The sequence below is a fragment of the Lactuca virosa genome, chromosome 3 (assembly GCF_052849685.1).
Source record: "Lactuca virosa cultivar CGN04683 chromosome 3, Lactuca_virosa_CGN04683_v6, whole genome shotgun sequence".
NCBI classification, from domain to species: Eukaryota; Viridiplantae; Streptophyta; class Magnoliopsida; order Asterales; family Asteraceae; genus Lactuca; species Lactuca virosa.
The window spans coordinates 339,277,471-339,300,351 of record NC_136428.1 but is presented as its reverse complement, the minus strand read 5'-3'; the positions used below and the strand labels follow the sequence as shown (position 1 = coordinate 339,300,351).

The 22,881-nt window shown below is 31.8% G+C and overlaps 4 protein-coding genes and 4 long non-coding RNA genes across 9 annotated transcripts; 3 read left to right on the top strand and 5 right to left on the bottom strand.

Moving 5' to 3' along the window:
- Positions 1–249: 249 nt before the first annotated feature.
- Positions 250–2,967, bottom strand: LOC145164812 (uncharacterized). The gene has a single exon (XM_079083484.1). It carries the CDS (start codon positions 2,965–2,967, stop codon positions 250–252), a length of 2,718 nt encoding a protein of 905 aa, XP_078939610.1.
- A 4,839-nt stretch (positions 2,968–7,806) lies between these two features.
- LOC145167473 (uncharacterized) lies at positions 7,807–9,722 on the top strand. Its single transcript, XR_013741183.1, has 3 exons — positions 7,807–7,982; positions 8,187–8,243; positions 9,645–9,722. It is a non-coding gene; the product is annotated as an uncharacterized LOC145167473 (long non-coding RNA).
- A 105-nt stretch (positions 9,723–9,827) lies between these two features.
- Positions 9,828–10,418, bottom strand: LOC145167472 (uncharacterized). Its single transcript, XM_079086688.1, has 2 exons — positions 10,400–10,418; positions 9,828–10,324 (listed from the first exon to the last, which is right to left on the bottom strand). The coding sequence occupies exons 1-2, from the start codon at positions 10,416–10,418 to the stop codon at positions 9,975–9,977; spliced, it is 369 nt and encodes a 122-aa protein (XP_078942814.1). The 3' UTR covers positions 9,828–9,974.
- Positions 10,419–10,946: 528 nt separating this feature from the next.
- On the top strand, positions 10,947–13,212 carry LOC145167475 (uncharacterized). The gene is made up of 5 exons (XR_013741186.1): positions 10,947–11,512; positions 11,745–11,831; positions 12,705–12,775; positions 12,926–12,981; positions 13,105–13,212. It is a non-coding gene; the product is annotated as an uncharacterized LOC145167475 (long non-coding RNA).
- LOC145167474 (uncharacterized) lies at positions 11,899–13,218 on the bottom strand. Of its 2 annotated transcripts, none has more exons than XR_013741185.1 (4): positions 13,082–13,218; positions 12,920–12,975; positions 12,118–12,383; positions 11,899–12,086 (listed from the first exon to the last, which is right to left on the bottom strand). It is a non-coding gene; the product is annotated as an uncharacterized LOC145167474 (long non-coding RNA). The 2 variants fall into 2 exon arrangements; XR_013741184.1 differs by having other exon boundaries at positions 12,920–12,989; positions 13,082–13,209.
- An 85-nt stretch (positions 13,219–13,303) lies between these two features.
- Positions 13,304–14,965, bottom strand: LOC145164810 (uncharacterized). The gene has a single exon (XM_079083483.1). The coding sequence runs from the start codon at positions 14,963–14,965 to the stop codon at positions 13,304–13,306; it is 1,662 nt and encodes a 553-aa protein (XP_078939609.1).
- A 4,847-nt stretch (positions 14,966–19,812) lies between these two features.
- LOC145167469 (uncharacterized) lies at positions 19,813–21,724 on the top strand. The gene is made up of 3 exons (XR_013741179.1): positions 19,813–19,990; positions 20,195–20,251; positions 21,654–21,724. It is a non-coding gene; the product is annotated as an uncharacterized LOC145167469 (long non-coding RNA).
- Positions 21,725–21,836: 112 nt separating this feature from the next.
- On the bottom strand, positions 21,837–22,427 carry LOC145167468 (uncharacterized). The gene is made up of 2 exons (XM_079086687.1): positions 22,409–22,427; positions 21,837–22,333 (listed from the first exon to the last, which is right to left on the bottom strand). The coding sequence occupies exons 1-2, from the start codon at positions 22,425–22,427 to the stop codon at positions 21,984–21,986; spliced, it is 369 nt and encodes a 122-aa protein (XP_078942813.1). The 3' UTR covers positions 21,837–21,983.
- Between the last annotated feature and the right edge of the window lie 454 nt (positions 22,428–22,881).

Here is a 22,881-nt window from a genome sequence, read left to right as displayed (position 1 = left end):
AATAGCCTTTTTCGACAATATATTTCTTTTACAAAAATGTTATGTTCCAAAAGAAAGTACATGTCAAAGACAATTGAATCCAATTTTGACGCTATTTTTGACATGATACATCAAATAACCGATAAAAATAAACGGTTCAAGCCGACACAAAATATAAATTGTGTAAGTCGTGCAAACAAAAATAATAGAATTGTATAAGAATACATCAAATATGGAAATGTCTAAAAACACATAACTGCTAATACATCATTAATCTCGCAACACTTCTTTATATACCACGTTTGTTGTATAGACTCCATCACCTTTGGAATTTTCGTTAGGCTTCACTAACAATTTTGTATTTCCACGTGAGACCCCTCTGGACAATGCAACATAAAGTTGGCCATGCGAGAATACCGGGTCTGGAAGATAAATACCCACATTCGGAATTGTTTGTCCCTGGGCTTTATTGATTGTCATCGCAAAGCATAATCGAATAGGAAATTGTTTCCTCTTCAGCTTCAATGGGAACAAGTCATCATCAGACGGAGATAGTGGAAGCTTTGGCAAAAATATCCTCTTGCCAGCATGTTGACCAACAACTATTTCTGCATCAATGACATTTTGCTGAAAGCTTTTGCATATCAATCGAGTGCCATTACACAATCCATTTGCTGGGTCAATATTCCGTAACAGTATGATCGGGCATCCAATTTTCACCCGAAGATAATGAAGGGGTAAACCACTAACAGTGAGCGAGTTCAAGAATTCCAGCGGATAGAATCCATTTTTATCATCTATGGCTTCATCGATACTATAGTAAATTCTCTCTTCTCCATGGAATCGATCGATCAAGTAATCATTAATCTCATCGACACTATCATTTTTTGTGGATAATATTGCCCGCGAGATGATATAATCTGATTCAGATATATTAAATTCCAATAAGGGAAATACTGCATCAATCAAAGCATCCAATGATTTTTTTTTATCAGTATATGGAATGACCATATCATCAGGGATGCGGATAAAGCTTCCGTCCATTGTTTCTTCAACTCCATCACCGACCCGTAATAGAAAGTTCGAGAACCACAGATCAGTTAGTGCTCTCATATTTATTGTTAACCGCAACTTTATAATCGAAGGCCAAAGAGGTGACATCCGTAGGCTGGAGTCTACAATTTGTGCACGTGTTCCGCGTCTTACAACTGGAAAAACTTGTCTGAAATCGCCTCCCATACCCATTATCTTTCCACCAAAAGGGAGCGCCACTCCAGTGATATCTTGCATTGTCCGATCAACCGCCTCCACCGCCTGTCGCTTTATCATCGATGCTTCATCCCATATGAATATTTTTGCAAGCCGAAGTAGTTCAGCGGTACCGCTTTGTTTTTGGATGTTGCAGAATGAGTTATTCTCAGGATTTAGAGGAATTTTTAATCGCGAGTGAGCTGTCCTCCCCCTAGGCATGTTATTAGCTGCAACACCCGATGAAGCTGTAGCGAGTGCAATATGACCAAGTTTGCGGATATTAGCAAGTAAAGCTTTGTATAGATATGTTTTCCCCGTTCCACCAGGACCATCTATGAAGAACACTCCTGGACAATCAGTGCACACATGCTTCATGATCTCGTCATACGCATATTTTTGTTCAGGATTCAGAAAATCTTGCGCATGCAAATGGTCAGGCTCCACAACAATAGAGCACTCTTCTTGTACCTCGCGAAAATCTCCCGATTGTAAATTCAAGTCTGTATTTATAGCGGGAAGATCAAAATTTTCAAGCCTGTTACTCATAGATTGTAGGAATATGTTGATATCTGTGAGGACCATATTCTGCACTCGTTCAACATTGTCGTATTGTCGCCTATAATCTTCTGAGAGAGCATTGTAGTGGGAATTCCACAACTTTCGAACATCTCCAGGATCACAAAAAACCAATATCGTTGCAAACAACCTTCTGAGAGAACTGGGAAATTGAAACAGGGATGCCTCTGCAAGACATTCTGATAAACTATCATCGGTTTCTATTAACCCTCTTTCAAGAGCCGCTTTTCGAAATGTGGGATGTCTTACGTCATTGACTGTGTATAGATCTTCAAAACATGTAGGGCCCCTAATATGACATAATAACACACGTAAGTAGTATCGCTCCCCTTCAGCAGGATTAGCAGAAACCAAACGACCTACCGCTGGTGCTTGTTTTCGAGGATTCCATAGACGTGATTGGGTACTCCACGTGAAGTGTTTGGGAAAATCATTGTATAAGTACTTTCTTGCGCACAAGTTCTCTTTATTCATCTTGAAAAATGCGGTCAACATTGATCTCTTATCTTTCTCCTTCTCAACAATGGATGTCATTGTATCAGCATCACTAAATCGAACCAGTTGTTGGTTCGGTAGATGCAGTTGCAAAGTGATCACATTAGGGTGGATTTGAGAAAGAGCAAAACTAAAAATTCGCCATGTTGCTTCCGGAGCAGAGACATAACGTGCATCTTGAAAACGTTTTATCTCATTGATAAGAACAGGCTGTGCATCTGGATCAATATGGATAACCTGTTTGTCATGACCCTTGTAAATATACTTAAAGACATATTTGACGGATGTTATACTCGAGCAAACCTCTACATTTAGATGGCAGTTGAACATTATCAACAACTTTGGGTTATATGGAACAACCCATCTATTATCCATCATAATACCTTGTTTTTTCACCGCAATTCCAGTATCTCTCCTTTGATAAACAGGATATGCATCCTTTCCTTGCGTCGTAGTTTCATTGAATAGTCGAGGGTATCTAAAACGACATGTTGGTGGATCACCTTGCATGCAGGAACATTTTTCGTTTAACGTACCGCAAGGACCATGGATCATGTGTGATTTGACCAGATCGTGTAGTATCAGATACTTTGTCGGGTTTGGAATTTCAGCGCACACATACTTGTCATAATGGTCTGTATTGGTGAGCTTCCATTCAGGTGTCATTATCAAGAGAAAATGGGCATGTGGCAAACCACGTTTTTGGAACTCTATTACATAAACATAGGCGCCAACCTCGCCAAGGACGTGCCTCTTGAAGAGTTGTTCCTTAAGATCAAGTAACTTAGCACGAAAAACTCATGAAACCAGATCCGGTCTATCTTGAGCCGTCTGCGAATGAAGTAACTCATTTTGGATTTCAGGCCAATTTGGATTGCACGTTATTGTAAGGAATATATCAGGTTTCCCGCCATTTTGAACTAAAGCCATAGCATCAAGAAACCGTCCTCGCATGTCACGAGGGCCTCCAATGAAACTTGCAGGCAAAACAACACGTCGCCCAACCATACTTGGTTGATCCTCCCCGTCATTGATACAATCCACAACACCTTGGTATAACTCCGCTCTTATTTTGGATTGGTTTTTTCTACAAAATTCCAAACCCGAAGTCTCAATCTTGATGTAGATATCTACCACAAATTGTTGGAATAATCTTCCTCCTAACATAATTAAGTTCAAGTTTGAACGAATCTGCAACTTATAACAGTAGTACTCCCGCATACTTACAGTTTTCCTACCGGTTCTTCCATCAGTCTCTACATAATGTTGACGATGAAAAAATTATATCAATGTACATGTTTGTGGAGCAAAAACGAGATTAAAAATTATGGCTATGCGTACCTTCTAGATCTTCCTCGATGATTTCGGTATCATTAACAATCTCATTGATCGAAACTCCTTGTCTTGGTATTTTATAATGCCATCCAGGCTCACCATTTGGGAAGAATAGAGGATAAGACAATGGATCATAACATGCCCAATAAGACTGAATTGTTGATGGTTTTTCAGACCTCCCATAAACTATAATACTTCTTTTATACGCGGTTATGTTGTCATTACCTTCAACCCAAATACCAGCAACCTGTGAAAGTATATTATTGAAAAAATATGATTGAAGCTGGCATGTCAAATGCATGGGTATATTTAATACGTGAAATGTTTCATTTCATTAAAAAAAGTGTGTACATAATTAATTTCAAACCTCAGATGTGGTTGGCCGATTGTACACTCTCTGGTCTAGTTCTATCGATGCATTTAAAGTGACTCTGTAATTGTCGAGCGGTCCTAAATCAGCAAGCCTACGAAATGTTGCAACGTATGGGTTTGTAGCAAGAACGTGAGTCAAAATTTCAACAATTGGTTTATCAAGATTTTTCCATTGTAGTCTATGTGACATCTCAGCTTCGGCATCGTAAAAATACAATTGTAAGTACTTAGGTTCATCCTTCTTCCTTGGAACTAACTGATCGATTCTATGGTATATTCCTCCATTCACACAAAAAGTGTATACCCCAGATGTCATGTCAGCCATTGATTTATCCACATCTACACCCATTGATGCAAATGAAAAGTTGGTGTTGTACGCACGTATATTTTTTCTAAACAATTTGCCTAATTCGGTTTCTGCGGTGAAAAGACTGTGCAATTCGTTAGGAATAAAGGAGTCTACCAACTTTGTCTTCCCATTCATGCAACAAAAACCAGGAGATTCAAACTGCAATCGTTTTGCTCCACAATATTTGCATATGTCATTGAACTTCACCACACGATGTTTTTTACGGATACCGGCAAAAACAAAAGCATATGGATCCTCCGGAACGCCACCATCTTGTACCGATGGAGTGGCATTGCCATGGGTACAACCTTGTGGATCTTTAGACATTTGATTCAAATAAAAAATATAAATATAAGATAATTCAAGTACATAATAAAAGTATTAAGAATGAAATAAAAATTAACAAATAAATAAATTATAAAGAAATAAATACTAACTTGTTGATGTCGAATTTTGACTTAGCAATTCATCTCGTACTGACGAATTGACATTGCTCTCGGTTCTAGGAGATGCATTCGTAATATCCATTAAACTTCTATCTACGGTAGTCATATTAGTCAAATATGTTGTGTTTTGACTATTTCCTTCTTCGTTAGATATTTGTCTCATTTTGTTTTTCTCTTTTCGTCGTTCGTAACATGCCTTATTATATGCTTTTCTTTTTTCTGCAACAATTTTTTTATATGAAAAATATGTAACGATGAAATACTAATAACGATTGTACGTACGAAGCATACCTTTTGTATTTTCTGTATCAACTTGAATAACATTATTATGTTTATTTTCTTTACCATCAAACCTCATTGCAAACTGTAAAACCGACAACAAAAAATAATAAATACTTTATTTTTTCATGACAAATTCTATAAAGACTATTATTTATATATGAAATTTATTACTATATTAATTGAGCATAAATAGAATATATGATATTGTACATTTATTATTAAATCTATAATTGGAAAGATAAAATGTAAAATGATTGAATTTGATATTCTGTTAATGACAACAACAACTGAACACATTAGAACAACATATTTATATTCGACACACAAATAGTATAAATGAAACTCCTTAAATAGATAGTATTGACTTCATTTTGTTTTAAAAAAGGAAAAATTATATTGAATCGTAGGTAAACTGAATGTACTTTGCTAGTTATTGCAAGACATAGCCATGTACTTTGAGTTTTGAATAAAAATAAAAATAAATTGCAAAAATCATAAACAAACAAGTGTCAGTTAAAAAACAAACATTGGTAGTTATTGCATTATCCAGCCAAATGGAAAGCACATTGTGTAATTGATTATTTTAGTTTTTTGGGAATTAAATGTTATTGTTACAATGATAATTGGAATTAGTATCAACCTTATTATTATGTTTATTTCCTTCTCATCAAACATCATCGCAAACTCTTCTAATGACAATATAATAATAAGTACATATACTTTTATAACAACTTTTGGTAAAAATTGTCAAACAAAGAAAGTAAAATTTATAATCTTAAAACGCACCAAAAATCCATATCACAAAATCCGCAAACAAATAAATACCAAAAAAACTATAAAAACAAATAAAAACCTTAAATCCCGCAAACAAATAACTACCACATACGACACACACAAATAACTATGGAAAAATTAAATATTTTCCCTATCTCTCATTCGAATCCTATCAGCTTCCGGCATTCTTGGATCTAACGTGACATCGGTTAATGCAGTTGAAACCAAAATATTATCTGTATGGACATGTATTATACAGTTAATAAGATATACTGAAATAATTTATTTATAAATAATTGAAACTATATATAATGTTGCACATAGTTAACTTACAAATATTTTCGTGGACCAACTTGACCCTAGAGACATAAATTATGGATTGATTGACAATTGCAAGATACATTTGTATCATAAGGCTCATCGGTACGTGATTGAACATCAACTTTATTGTATGCCCCATATTCATTCAAACTAAATTTTGTTAAAAACATAATAATAATAATAATAATAATAATAATAATAATAATAATTGGTTAATGCATTTAAAGAAAATACATTATATTAGCATACTATTAATATTTTTATATATCTATATCTATATATAATCTTACATCTTATTTTGGATAAATAGTTCAAATGCATAGAATGGCCTCATTCGTCTTCTCCATACGATTTTTCCAACGACATCTACAATGCACCAAATTTAGTATTATTTAATTTGTCGTATGAAATATATAAAAAAACAATATATATATATATATATATATATATATATATATATATATATATATATAATCAAATATAGAAATGTACCTATCAACATTCTTCGACGGCTAAAATCTCTTGTGAGACTTGTGATAGAAGAACACAACGGATAAATTGGAAATGAATTGGCGATATCATTTCCCAAGAGAGTAAAAATGGTGTTACTCTTTATCAATATACCCCACTCGCCAAAGAAAATTTTATAATGTTGATATCTTGGGTGGTCTTTGTAAAAATGATCCATTCGGAAATGATTTAAGGAGATAACGCGTCCAACCAAATTCATGTTCAAAATTGACCTCAAAACCCGTGGGACAATTGCGATCATTTTGTCTCTCTGAGATATGTAATACAATAACAATATGTGAATTATAAATAGAACATTAAACAAATAATGTCATATTCATTTTATTGTATTAATACTTACGTTGCGATCAAGCAGCCAAATAAGAAGTCTATCATGTTCAACGTCGTCCCACACAAACAAAACTCGAACAACTAATATGTTCCACCATACGTGAACGTGTCGTAATGCAGAAAAATCTCGAACAGTGGTATGACTATCTATTACTAAAATTTTCATTTCAGTATGAAATACAAATATGTATTGTTTTGTATAATTTGTTTTAACCATATAAACATTTTTATAAATTATTCTTTTTATGTAATAATAAAAAAAAATGATTTTTATTTAAAAGCCTAAATTTTTTTTATGTTTATGTGAAATATTTTAAATATTCACATTACATTATTATATTTAATTTAATGTAAGAATAAAAAAAAACTTCATATAATACGTATCAAAACTGTTTTTCCCTTAATATATATATTTTAATTATTGTTTCTATACATACGTTAATTTGTGAAGGCGTGAATATTTACCATTCATTATTATTTTTTTTATAATAATATAGGGTAATGTTCTTCTACCAAACCCTAAAGCCGACATAACCCTAAATTGTTTTTTCAATTCTTACAGCCGACATAACCCTAAATTGTCTTTTCAATTCTTATAGCCGACATTCAGAAAGGGGAATACGAAATGAATCGATTCATGAATTAAACACAACCATTTGAGTCGACGAAACTCTTCGTCTCTCTCTTGCCTCGTTTGTATAAATCAGTAATGCCATAAGACCGTATTTTCTCTATTACTCTCGTTATGCCCTAAATTCATATCTGCAGATCTAGTTATGCTTTCTACAAATTGAGAGATGCATTCATCGATTACATCTCGATTACTCTCGACTGAGGGTTTTATGGCTTTAAGTGTCGGCTTTAATTCGTGATTACGAGCGAGATGTCGAGGGATCAGAAGAGGATCATTGGTCGGATAGTTACATGGAGATACAACAAAGGTAACTAAATTTATGAAGTTGTTTAAATGTAAATTTATTGTTCTTTAGCTTTGTGGATTTTATGGTGATTTTGTTTTTATAAATTAAGGTTGGAATTGGAGTATGGATTATTCTATTATATAAAATCATGTTACCAATCATAATACATACATATATATTATGTACATTATGTTTAATATTTCTATTATATATGATTTTTTTCAGGGAGAATCATTAACTTTGTAAGGGTAGAAACTAACTGCAACAAAGCTACGTTTACAAGTAAGTGTTATTTTCATGGTTTCAAAAAGTAAATCCTAAATTTCTTAGTCAATCAGATATGCTTAATTAACTAATAGTATAATAACAATAATATTGCTTAATCTTTGTGTAACTACTACTTAAACTCAATAGCAATTACAAGCAATTATGCAGTTCTTCGTTGCTAATACATATTACTTTAGTAACATATAATCTAATGGAAAAAAACATACATTTTTTTAATGCCTGTAGAATAGATCGTTGTTAAGAAGCCCTGTTGTTTATGCATGTGGAACGAAAAACACAGTTAATGAATATTGTGTATACATGAGTAAGTAAAAAATACAGTTTAAGAATATGGAAGACATACGTATGTGCAGACTGTGGAAATGGTGAGGGTGTTCTCTCTTTATCTGAATTACGAAATTTGTTTGTCAATGACAGACTATAATGCATCTACGATATGGATAGTATAAATATACAATCTAATATAATCTGTTAAAAGTTTGTTATGAATAGATAAGATGCAATTCATATATATGTGCATGAATATTCAAACATTGTTTTGAAAATTCATCATCTATTTGGATATACATAATCCTTTTATCTAATAAATAATCAAAATTTCCGTATTAATTTAACAAAAAAATCAATTTTCGTTTTTTTGCTGTTTAACATTGAAATGCATGGTGCTTTCTGAAATAACAATATTGTTTGGTAACAAAAGCTACTTGTAATTAACCTGAAAATATGTTATTTTCATTTTCTAATGACCTACTTACTGTTACACCAACGTCATTTATCTACAACTCAATATGAGTAGAACATCTTATCAATATAACCATTTTAGATATAACAGATGAATTTGACCACTAAATTCTTTTTTGTAAACGCCATTAAAGACAACTCTCTATTGTAGTAATGATTTAATTTGTGTAATATAGCATGGAAATAATATCATACTTTCATTTTTTTCTGTATATAATTTACTTTTAGAAATCACAGAATCCTACTGTCATTTTTTTCTATTACCAAATTCTACTTTCAGTGTTTTATGCAATTAGGCGTCGTCCTTTAAAAAATGTTAATATGTTATATAAAAAATAAAAGTTTGATTCTATAATAAGCTATCATATATCACAACATCCTACTCTAATTTCATCTTGAATAAATATGTTTCCAAACATAGCTGATTATAAGAATTTGAATGTACTTGGCTAGTTATTGCTATAATTAGCAATGTACTTCGGGTTTTAGATAAAAATAAAAAATAATTGCAAAAAACAGATAGAAACAAGTGTCAAATAATACATTGCTAGTTATTGCGTTGTCTTACATTTATTGGATTGTCCTCCCAAATGGTTAGTACAATGTTATTTTGCATCCCTTTATTATGATATCCTAATCATTTTTTTATTGCAGGTGGTACTTGCCAACAAATATGATTACCCATAAATAGTTTTGTCGAGTATTAAGAGGAGATACTTCTTTTATTTGACCAACAAATAACACAAATAAAGATCCATAAATAAAAAGTATAGTTGTTAATTTTGGTTTAAAATAAATTCCAAACAGTTTGTTATTTAATATTTTTTTTAAATAGTAAATGTCATTAAAAAAAGAACCTGCTCCATAACCATTAGAATTCTGAAAAATCAATAAAAAAACAACCTAAAACTTAAACAAAAACAATCCTAAGAAAGAAGACCCTAAAATGCGACACTAAGAAGAAAACTCTAATAAATAAAATACTTAGGTGTCCATGACTACATCATCTTCACCCATAACAACATGATTTTCACTATCTTCCTCGTCATGAAGCTGATGAAATCTGTTTCGTTTATGAATTGTGACACGGGGCCTCTTGGTTGGTCGGGTTGATGTTGTTAATGCTGTTGAATCTGCTGTATCAGTTGTTTCCACAGCTTTAACATCCAACTCTTGATCTTCAGAACTTAAAAGATCAACAACCTCATTCCATTTCCAGGTTTCCAACGCTCTCTGTCTTTTCTTTTGTTTTTCGACCTTAAATTGTTGAAGCTTTTCTTGAACAGTTTCTTGTTGTTGCTTCTTGTTATCATTGCTAAAGCTCTGCATTATGGCTGATTGTGTATGATAAAATTAGTCTTAATTACAACAAAACAAATGAAAAAGAAAACAAATATACGAGAACATACCTTCTTGAAAGCTTGACATTTCTCGTCACAATCTACTTTACAGTAGCGTACTCGGCTATTTATTGTAGTAGAATTAGTACCCATGTGTCAATATTTTCCCGCTCAAACTAAATTCTATCCAAAAATATAAGGAACCAACATATATAATCATTTAAAATCGGTATTATCTTTACAGCCATCAATATTTAAAAAAAAGATTAATTGGAAAGATAAAATTTAAAAGGGTTAAATTAAAATTAATAATGTTATTTAAGTCATTATTAAATAGAAAATCTTCCAGGCTGTCAATAATTTCCCGGTAAAAAAATTCTTTTCTGAGAAAAAATAAGTATTTAACTTATTGAGTAAATTACACGAATGGCCCCTGTGGTTTGGGGTAATTTGCACGTTTGGTCCCTAATTTATTTTTTAACTTAAAGGTCCCTACAGTTTGTTTTTATTGCGTGCTTGGTTCCTGTCTCACCTAAAAAGACTATTTTGCCATTAATTTTTTAATTTATTTAAATAAGATGTGGTAGACATAAAATAAAAAATCAAGGGCAAAATAGTATTTTTTAGGTGAGACAGGGACCAAGCACGCAACAAAAACAAACAATTGGGACTTTTCGAGTTAAAAAAATAACTTAGGGACCAAATATGCAAATTACCCCAAACAATAGGGACCATTCGTGTAATTTACTCTAACTTATTTGATATTTTAATAACAGAAATGACTCTACAAGTATCAATATGTTAAAAACATAATCTATAATTAGAAAGATAAAATGTAAAATGGTTGAATTCTATATTTTGTTAATCACAACAACAACTGAACACATTAAAGCAGCATATTGAAATTCATTTTGGTTTTAAAAAGGAAAAATTATATTGAATTGTAGGCAAATTGAATGTACTTTGGTAGTTATTGCAAAACATAGCCATGTACTTTGAGTTTTGGGTAAAAATAAAAATAAATTACAAAAATCAGAAACAAATAAGTGTCAGGTAAAAAACAAACATTAGTAGCTATTCATATTTTTATTGCTGGAGGTATTTGACAACAGAAGTGATTACTTAATTGTAATCACCTGGATATGAAGGAAGGAGATCAGATTTGTTGAGGATTATAAGGAGGTACTGCTTTTATTTGACCAAGACATAGCACAAATGAAGTCCCACAAATATATAGTATAGTAGTTCATTTTGGTTATCAATCAATACAAGATTGATATTTAGGGAAATTGAATGTACATAGACAGTTGGGTTGACTTTGTCTTTTGGATAAAAAAATTGCAAAAAACAGAAACAAACAAGTGTCAATGTTAGTAGTAATATATTTTAGTAGCTAATCATTTTTCAATTGCAGGTGATATTTACCAAAAGATAAGAGTACTCAACTGTTATGACCCGGATATGAGAGAAGGAGATCTGATTTGATGAGGATTACAAGGAGGTACTACTCTTTATGCTATATACAACTGCATAATTTTATAATCAAAAATATTACTTTTCTGGACAAATCGATCTTTATCAGCTTAACCATCTTTTGGGCACCTTTTGGATCAAGATTAAAAAATCACTCATAGATTTTTACAAACCAAACATCCCATAAACCAGAAAATGTCAATCTTATTTTAAACAATCTACTGAAATACTAAAACATAAAAAATCCCTTCTCTTAAGTGTCTTTAACTGCATCATTCTCAACCTTAAGTGTCTTTAACTGCATCATTCTCAACCCTGAATTTGCTGATTTTTTGGTTTCTCTTAATTGGTGGTGATAATGTTGTTGGTGTTGTTGAATCAACTATATCAGCTGTTTCTGTAGCTTCATCATCCAATGGTTGATCTTTGGAACTCAAAACATCAATAACTTCATCCCATTTCCAGTTTTCTAATGCTCTCTTTCTTTTCCTCTGTCTCTCCATAATCCATTGATTCAACATGAATTGAACACATTCCACTTGTTCGTGAACCTCATCATCGGTTTAAACATTCATTCTAGCTGATTTGTATATTAATATTAGAATCAACAGTTATACAACATATATAAAATGAAATGAAAGAAAAATTATTAAGTAATACATTGGTAACTGCTGGATTTTGGTATAAAAATTCTCTTTCTACCTCTTATTTTATCTTCTTTATTAGGATCAAACAAATCATTATCAGTGTTTGAAGTACAGTGCTTAATAAAGATAGAATCAACAGTTATACAACATATATAAAATGAAATGAAATAAAAATTATTAAATAATACATTGATGACTGCTGGATTTTGGTATAAAAATTCTCTTTCTACCCCTTATATTATCTTCTTTATTAGGATCAAACAAATCACTATCAGTGTTTGAAGTACAGTGCTTAATAAAGATAGAAGTACAATGCAATAATCAGGTAGATTTTTGAAGTATAATTCATGTGTTTGCAGCCATGGTGGAATCCCCATCTTTTATTAAAACCCATTTATAGATCTAAGCCTGAAAAAACAATTTTTTATAATAATTTCAAGTAATTGAGTTTAAGTTGTTATGAATGTACCCGTAGATATGATGAACTATGTAAGCTTTTAGTACCAGCCCTAGTAATGTTTTGATCTGCAGGTAAAAGACTTTTTAGGAAATAAAATCAATGTTTGATCGTCATTTTAATATAGATTTTGATTTTTTTCTGAAAAGATGATTGTAATGATTGTATATGTACCATATGATTATGCAATCTTGAAGGTTGTTGGCAACTGTTGGTGATGATCGGTATTGTCCAGAGAAGAAAGTTGTATCTGTTTGATCTGCTTGTAAAAGTCGTGGGCAGGAACTGTAAAAGTCGTGGGCAGGTTCTTGGTGTTGATGATTGATTTTTTCCACAGAAGAAAGGAAGAAAGCATAGATAACGCCAAGAGGAAACTTGAGCCTTTTTTGCTCTTTTTCACAGTGTACAATTTATAATGCATGATTTGCTCACCCGAAGTAGTTCAGCGGTACCGCTTTGTTTTTGGATGTTGCAGAATGAGTTATTCTCAGGATTTAGAGGAATTTTTAATCGCGAGTGAGCTGTCCTCCCCCTAGGCATGTTATTAGCTGCAACACCCGATGAAGCTGTAGCGAGTGCAATATGACCAAGTTTGCGGATATTAGCAAGTAAAGCTTTGTATAGATATGTTTTCCCCGTTCCACCAGGACCATCTATGAAGAACACTCCTGGACAATCAGTGCACACATGCTTCATGATCTCGTCATACGCATATTTTTGTTCAGGATTCAGAAAATCTTGCGCATGCAAATGGTCAGGCTCCACAACAATAGAGCACTCTTCTTGTACCTCGCGAAAATCTCCCGATTGTAAATTCAAGTCTGTATTTATAGCGGGAAGATCAAAATTTTCAAGCCTGTTACTCATAGATTGTAGGAATATGTTGATATCTGTGAGGACCATATTCTGCACTCGTTCAACATTGTCGTATTGTCGCCTATAATCTTCTGAGAGAGCATTGTAGTGGGAATTCCACAACTTTCGAACATCTCCAGGATCACAAAAAACCAATATCGTTGCAAACAACCTTCTGAGAGAACTGGGAAATTGAAACAGGGATGCCTCTGCAAGACATTCTGATAAACTATCATCGGTTTCTATTAACCCTCTTTCAAGAGCCGCTTTTCGAAATGTGGGATGTCTTACGTCATTGACTGTGTATAGATCTTCAAAACATGTAGGGCCCCTAATATGACATAATAACACACGTAAGTAGTATCGCTCCCCTTCAGCAGGATTAGCAGAAACCAAACGACCTACCGCTGGTGCTTGTTTTCGAGGATTCCATAGACGTGATTGGGTACTCCACGTGAAGTGTTTGGGAAAATCATTGTATAAGTACTTTCTTGCGCACAAGTTCTCTTTATTCATCTTGAAAAATGCGGTCAACATTGATCTCTTATCTTTCTCCTTCTCAACAATGGATGTCATTGTATCAGCATCACTAAATCGAACCAGTTGTTGGTTCGGTAGATGCAGTTGCAAAGTGATCACATTAGGGTGGATTTGAGAAAGAGCAAAACTAAAAATTCGCCATGTTGCTTCCGGAGCAGAGACATAACGTGCATCTTGAAAACGTTTTATCTCATTGATAAGAACAGGCTGTGCATCTGGATCAATATGGATAACCTGTTTGTCATGACCCTTGTAAATATACTTAAAGACATATTTGACGGATGTTATACTCGAGCAAACCTCTACATTTAGATGGCAGTTGAACATTATCAACAACTTTGGGTTATATGGAACAACCCATCTATTATCCATCATAATACCTTGTTTTTTCACCGCAATTCCAGTATCTCTCCTTTGATAAACAGGATATGCATCCTTTCCTTGCGTCGTAGTTTCATTGAATAGTCGAGGGTATCTAAAACGACATGTTGGTGGATCACCTTGCATGCAGGAACATTTTTCGTTTAACGTACCGCAAGGACCATGGATCATGTGTGATTTGACCAGATCGTGTAGTATCAGATACTTTGTCGGGTTTGGAATTTCAGCGCACACATACTTGTCATAATGGTCTGTATTGGTGAGCTTCCATTCAGGTGTCATTATCAAGAGAAAATGGGCATGTGGCAAACCACGTTTTTGGAACTCTATTACATAAACATAGGCGCCAACCTCGCCAAGGACGTGCCTCTTGAAGAGTTGTTCCTTAAGATCAAGTAACTTAGCACGAAAAACTCATGAAACCAGATCCGGTCTATCTTGAGCCGTCTGCGAATGAAGTAACTCATTTTGGATTTCAGGCCAATTTGGATTGCACGTTATTGTAAGGAATATATCAGGTTTCCCGCCATTTTGAACTAAAGCCATAGCATCAAGAAACCGTCCTCGCATGTCACGAGGGCCTCCAATGAAACTTGCAGGCAAAACAACACGTCGCCCAACCATACTTGGTTGATCCTCCCCGTCATTGATACAATCCACAACACCTTGGTATAACTCCGCTCTTATTTTGGATTGGTTTTTTCTACAAAATTCCAAACCCGAAGTCTCAATCTTGATGTAGATATCTACCACAAATTGTTGGAATAATCTTCCTCCTAACATAATTAAGTTCAAGTTTGAACGAATCTGCAACTTATAACAGTAGTACTCCCGCATACTTACAGTTTTCCTACCGGTTCTTCCATCAGTCTCTACATAATGTTGACGATGAAAAAATTATATCAATGTACATGTTTGTGGAGCAAAAACGAGATTAAAAATTATGGCTATGCGTACCTTCTAGATCTTCCTCGATGATTTCGGTATCATTAACAATCTCATTGATCGAAACTCCTTGTCTTGGTATTTTATAATGCCATCCAGGCTCACCATTTGGGAAGAATAGAGGATAAGACAATGGATCATAACATGCCCAATAAGACTGAATTGTTGATGGTTTTTCAGACCTCCCATAAACTATAATACTTCTTTTATACGCGGTTATGTTGTCATTACCTTCAACCCAAATACCAGCAACCTGTGAAAGTATATTATTGAAAAAATATGATTGAAGCTGGCATGTCAAATGCATGGGTATATTTAATACGTGAAATGTTTCATTTCATTAAAAAAAGTGTGTACATAATTAATTTCAAACCTCAGATGTGGTTGGCCGATTGTACACTCTCTGGTCTAGTTCTATCGATGCATTTAAAGTGACTCTGTAATTGTCGAGCGGTCCTAAATCAGCAAGCCTACGAAATGTTGCAACGTATGGGTTTGTAGCAAGAACGTGAGTCAAAATTTCAACAATTGGTTTATCAAGATTTTTCCATTGTAGTCTATGTGACATCTCAGCTTCGGCATCGTAAAAATACAATTGTAAGTACTTAGGTTCATCCTTCTTCCTTGGAACTAACTGATCGATTCTATGGTATATTCCTCCATTCACACAAAAAGTGTATACCCCAGATGTCATGTCAGCCATTGATTTATCCACATCTACACCCATTGATGCAAATGAAAAGTTGGTGTTGTACGCACGTATATTTTTTCTAAACAATTTGCCTAATTCGGTTTCTGCGGTGAAAAGACTGTGCAATTCGTTAGGAATAAAGGAGTCTACCAACTTTGTCTTCCCATTCATGCAACAAAAACCAGGAGATTCAAACTGCAATCGTTTTGCTCCACAATATTTGCATATGTCATTGAACTTCACCACACGATGTTTTTTACGGATACCGGCAAAAACAAAAGCATATGGATCCTCCGGAACGCCACCATCTTGTACCGATGGAGTGGCATTGCCATGGGTACAACCTTGTGGATCTTTAGACATTTGATTCAAATAAAAAATATAAATATAAGATAATTCAAGTACATAATAAAAGTATTAAGAATGAAATAAAAATTAACAAATAAATAAATTATAAAGAAATAAATACTAACTTGTTGATGTCGAATTTTGACTTAGCAATTCATCTCGTACTGACGAATTGACATTGCTCTCGGTTCTAGGAGATGCATTCGTAATATCCATTAAACTTCTATCTACGGTAGTCATATTAGTCAAATATGTTGTGTTTTGACTATTTCCTTCTTCGTTAGATATTTGTCTCATTTTGTTTTTCTCTTTTCGTCGTTCGTAACATGCCTTATTATATGCTTTTCTTTTTTCTGCAACAATTTTTTTATATGAAAAATATGTAACGATGAAATACTAATAACGATTGTACGTACGAAGCATACCTTTTGTATTTTCTGTATCAACTTGAATAACATTATTATGTTTATTTTCTTTACCATCAAACCTCATTGCAAACTGTAAAACCGACAACAAAAAATAATAAATACTTTATTTTTTCATGACAAATTCTATAAAGACTATTATTTATATATGAAATTTATTACTATATTAATTGAGCATAAATAGAATATATGATATTGTACATTTATTATTAAATCTATAATTGGAAAGATAAAATGTAAAATGATTGAATTTGATATTCTGTTAATGACAACAACAACTGAACACATTAGAACAGCATATTTATATTCGACACACAAATAGTATAAATGAAACTCCTTAAATAGATAGTATTGACTTCATTTTGTTTTAAAAAAGGAAAAATTATATTGAATCGTAGGTAAACTGAATGTACTTTGCTAGTTATTGCAAGACATAGCCATGTACTTTGAGTTTTGAATAAAAATAAAAATAAATTGCAAAAATCATAAACAAACAAGTGTCAGTTAAAAAACAAACATTGGTAGTTATTGCATTATCCAGCCAAATGGAAAGCACATTGTGTAATTGATTATTTTAGTTTTTTGGGAATTAAATGTTATTGTTACAATGATAATTGGAATTAGTATCAACCTTATTATTATGTTTATTTCCTTCTCATCAAACATCATCGCAAACTCTTCTAATGACAATATAATAATAAGTACATATACTTTTATAACAACTTTTGGTAAAAATTGTCAAACAAAGAAAGTAAAATTTATAATCTTAAAACGCACCAAAAATCCATATCACAAAATCCGCAAACAAATAAATACCAAAAAAACTATAAAAACAAATAAAAACCTTAAATCCCGCAAACAAATAACTACCACATACGACACACACAAATAACTATGGAAAAATTAAATATTTTCCCTATCTCTCATTCGAATCCTATCAGCTTCCGGCATTCTTGGATCTAACGTGACATCGGTTAATGCAGTTGAAACCAAAATATTATATGTATGGACATGTATTATACAGTTAATAAGATATACTGAAATAATTTATTTATAAATAATTGAAACTATATATAATGTTGCACATAGTTAACTTACAAATATTTTCGTGGACCAACTTGACCCTAGAGACATAAATTATGGATTGATTGACAATTGCAAGATACATTTGTATCATAAGGCTCATCGGTACGTGATTGAACATCAACTTTATTGTATGCCCCATATTCATTCAAACTAAATTTTGTTAAAAACATAATAATAATAATAATAATAATAATAATAATAATAATAATTGGTTAATGCATTTAAAGAAAATACATTATATTAGCATACTATTAATATTTTTATATATCTATATCTATATATAATCTTACATCTTATTTTGGATAAATAGTTCAAATGCATAGAATGGCCTCATTCGTCTTCTCCATACGATTTTTCCAACGACATCTACAATGCACCAAATTTAGTATTATTTAATTTGTCGTATGAAATATATAAAAAAACAATATATATATATATATATATATATATATATATATATATATATATATATATATATATATAATCAAATATAGAAATGTACCTATCAACATTCTTCGACGGCTAAAATCTCTTGTGAGACTTGTGATAGAAGAACACAACGGATAAATTGGAAATGAATTGGCGATATCATTTCCCAAGAGAGTAAAAATGGTGTTACTCTTTATCAATATACCCCACTCGCCAAAGAAAATTTTATAATGTTGATATCTTGGGTGGTCTTTGTAAAAATGATCCATTCGGAAATGATTTAAGGAGATAACGCGTCCAACCAAATTCATGTTCAAAATTGACCTCAAAACCCGTGGGACAATTGCGATCATTTTGTCTCTCTGAGATATGTAATACAATAACAATATGTGAATTATAAATAGAACATTAAACAAATAATGTCATATTCATTTTATTGTATTAATACTTACGTTGCGATCAAGCAGCCAAATAAGAAGTCTATCATGTTCAACGTCGTCCCACACAAACAAAACTCGAACAACTAATATGTTCCACCATACGTGAACGTGTCGTAATGCAGAAAAATCTCGAACAGTGGTATGACTATCTATTACTAAAATTTTCATTTCAGTATGAAATACAAATATGTATTGTTTTGTATAATTTGTTTTAACCATATAAACATTTTTATAAATTATTCTTTTTATGTAATAATAAAAAAAAATGATTTTTATTTAAAAGCCTAAATTTTTTTTATGTTTATGTGAAATATTTTAAATATTCACATTACATTATTATATTTAATTTAATGTAAGAATAAAAAAAAACTTCATATAATACGTATCAAAACTGTTTTTCCCTTAATATATATATTTTAATTATTGTTTCTATACATACGTTAATTTGTGAAGGCGTGAATATTTACCATTCATTATTATTTTTTTTATAATAATATAGGGTAATGTTCTTCTACCAAACCCTAAAGCCGACATAACCCTAAATTGTTTTTTCAATTCTTACAGCCGACATAACCCTAAATTGTCTTTTCAATTCTTATAGCCGACATTCAGAAAGGGGAATACGAAATGAATCGATTCATGAATTAAACACAACCATTTGAGTCGACGAAACTCTTCGTCTCTCTCTTGCCTCGTTTGTATAAATCAGTAATGCCATAAGACCGTATTTTCTCTATTACTCTCGTTATGCCCTAAATTCATATCTGCAGATCTAGTTATGCTTTCTACAAATTGAGAGATGCATTCATCGATTACATCTCGATTACTCTCGACTGAGGGTTTTATGGCTTTAAGTGTCGGCTTTAATTCGTGATTACGAGCGAGATGTCGAGGGATCAGAAGAGGATCATTGGTCGGATAGTTACATGGAGATACAACAAAGGTAACTAAATTTATGAAGTTGTTTAAATGTAAATTTATTGTTCTTTAGCTTTGTGGATTTTATGGTGATTTTGTTTTTATAAATTAAGGTTGGAATTGGAGTATGGATTATTCTATTATATAAAATCATGTTACCAATCATAATACATACATATATATTATGTACATTATGTTTAATATTTCTATTATATATGATTTTTTTCAGGGAGAATCATTAACTTTGTAAGGGTAGAAACTAACTGCAACAAAGCTACGTTTACAAGTAAGTGTTATTTTCATGGTTTCAAAAAGTAAATCCTAAATTTCTTAGTCAATCAGATATGCTTAATTAACTAATAGTATAATAACAATAATATTGCTTAATCTTTGTGTAACTACTACTTAAACTCAATAGCAATTACAAGCAATTATGCAGTTCTTCGTTGCTAATACATATTACTTTAGTAACATATAATCTAATGGAAAAAAAACATACATTTTTTTAATGCCTGTAGAATAGATCGTTGTTAAGAAGCCCTGTTGTTTATGCATGTGGAACGAAAAACACAGTTAATGAATATTGTGTATACATGAGTAAGTAAAAAATACAGTTTAAGAATATGGAAGACATACGTATGTGCAGACTGTGGAAATGGTGAGGGTGTTCTCTCTTTATCTGAATTACGAAATTTGTTTGTCAATGACAGACTATAATGCATCTACGATATGGATAGTATAAATATACAATCTAATATAATCTGTTAAAAGTTTGTTATGAATAGATAAGATGCAATTCATATATATGTGCATGAATATTCAAACATTGTTTTGAAAATTCATCATCTATTTGGATATACATAATCCTTTTATCTAATAAATAATCAAAATTTCCGTATTAATTTAACAAAAAAATCAATTTTCGTTTTTTTGCTGTTTAACATTGAAATGCATGGTGCTTTCTGAAATAACAATATTGTTTGGTAACAAAAGCTACTTGTAATTAACCTGAAAATATGTTATTTTCATTTTCTAATGACCTACTTACTGTTACACCAACGTCATTTATCTACAACTCAATATGAGTAGAACATCTTATCAATATAACCATTTTAGATATAACAGATGAATTTGACCACTAAATTCTTTTTTGTAAACGCCATTAAAGACAACTCTCTATTGTAGTAATGATTTAATTTGTGTAATATAGCATGGAAATAATATCATACTTTCATTTTTTTCTGTATATAATTTACTTTTAGAAATCACAGAATCCTACTGTCATTTTTTTCTATTACCAAATTCTACTTTCAGTGTTTTATGCAATTAGGCGTCGTCCTTTAAAAAATGTTAATATGTTATATAAAAAATAAAAGTTTGATTCTATAATAAGCTATCATATATCACAACATCCTACTCTAATTTCATCTTGAATAAATATGTTTCCAAACATAGCTGATTATAAGAATTTGAATGTACTTGGCTAGTTATTGCTATAATTAGCAATGTACTTCGGGTTTTAGATAAAAATAAAAAATAATTGCAAAAAACAGATAGAAACAAGTGTCAAATAATACATTGCTAGTTATTGCGTTGTCTTACATTTATTGGATTGTCCTCCCAAATGGTTAGTACAATGTTATTTTGCATCCCTTTATTATGATATCCTAATCATTTTTTTATTGCAGGTGGTACTTGCCAACAAATATGATTACCCATAAATAGTTTTGTCGAGTATTAAGAGGAGATACTTCTTTTATTTGACCAACAAATAACACAAATAAAGATCCATAAATAAAAAGTATAGTTGTTAATTTTGGTTTAAAATAAATTCCAAACAGTTTGTTATTTAATATTTTTTTTAAATAGTAAATGTCATTAAAAAAAGAACCTGCTCCATAACCATTAGAATTCTGAAAAATCAATAAAAAAACAACCTAAAACTTAAACAAAAACAATCCTAAGAAAGAAGACCCTAAAATGCGACACTAAGAAGAAAACTCTAATAAATAAAATACTTAGGTGTCCATGACTACATCATCTTCACCCATAACAACATGATTTTCACTATCTTCCTCGTCATGAAGCTGATGAAATCTGTTTCGTTTATGAATTGTGACACGGGGCCTCTTGGTTGGTCGGGTTGATGTTGTTAATGCTGTTGAATCTGCTGTATCAGTTGTTTCCACAGCTTTAACATCCAACTCTTGATCTTCAGAACTTAAAAGATCAACAACCTCATTCCATTTCCAGGTTTCCAACGCTCTCTGTCTTTTCTTTTGTTTTTCGACCTTAAATTGTTGAAGCTTTTCTTGAACAGTTTCTTGTTGTTGCTTCTTGTTATCATTGCTAAAGCTCTGCATTATGGCTGATTGTGTATGATAAAATTAGTCTTAATTACAACAAAACAAATGAAAAAGAAAACAAATATACGAGAACATACCTTCTTGAAAGCTTGACATTTCTCGTCACAATCTACTTTACAGTAGCGTACTCGGCTATTTATTGTAGTAGAATTAGTACCCATGTGTCAATATTTTCCCGCTCAAACTAAATTCTATCCAAAAATATAAGGAACCAACATATATAATCATTTAAAATCGGTATTATCTTTACAGCCATCAATATTTAAAAAAAAGATTAATTGGAAAGATAAAATTTAAAAGGGTTAAATTAAAATTAATAATGTTATTTAAGTCATTATTAAATAGAAAATCTTCCAGGCTGTCAATAATTTCCCGGTAAAAAAATTCTTTTCTGAGAAAAAATAAGTATTTAACTTATTGAGTAAATTACACGAATGGCCCCTGTGGTTTGGGGTAATTTGCACGTTTGGTCCCTAATTTATTTTTTAACTTAAAGGTCCCTACAGTTTGTTTTTATTGCGTGCTTGGTTCCTGTCTCACCTAAAAAGAC

What these genes read in the sequence shown, in the direction of transcription:
- LOC145164812 (XM_079083484.1), bottom strand. Translation starts at nt 2,967, where the DNA reads ATGACACCTGAATGGAAGCTCACCAATACAGACCATTATGACAAGTAT.
- LOC145164810 (XM_079083483.1), bottom strand. Translation starts at nt 14,965, where the DNA reads ATGACACCTGAATGGAAGCTCACCAATACAGACCATTATGACAAGTAT.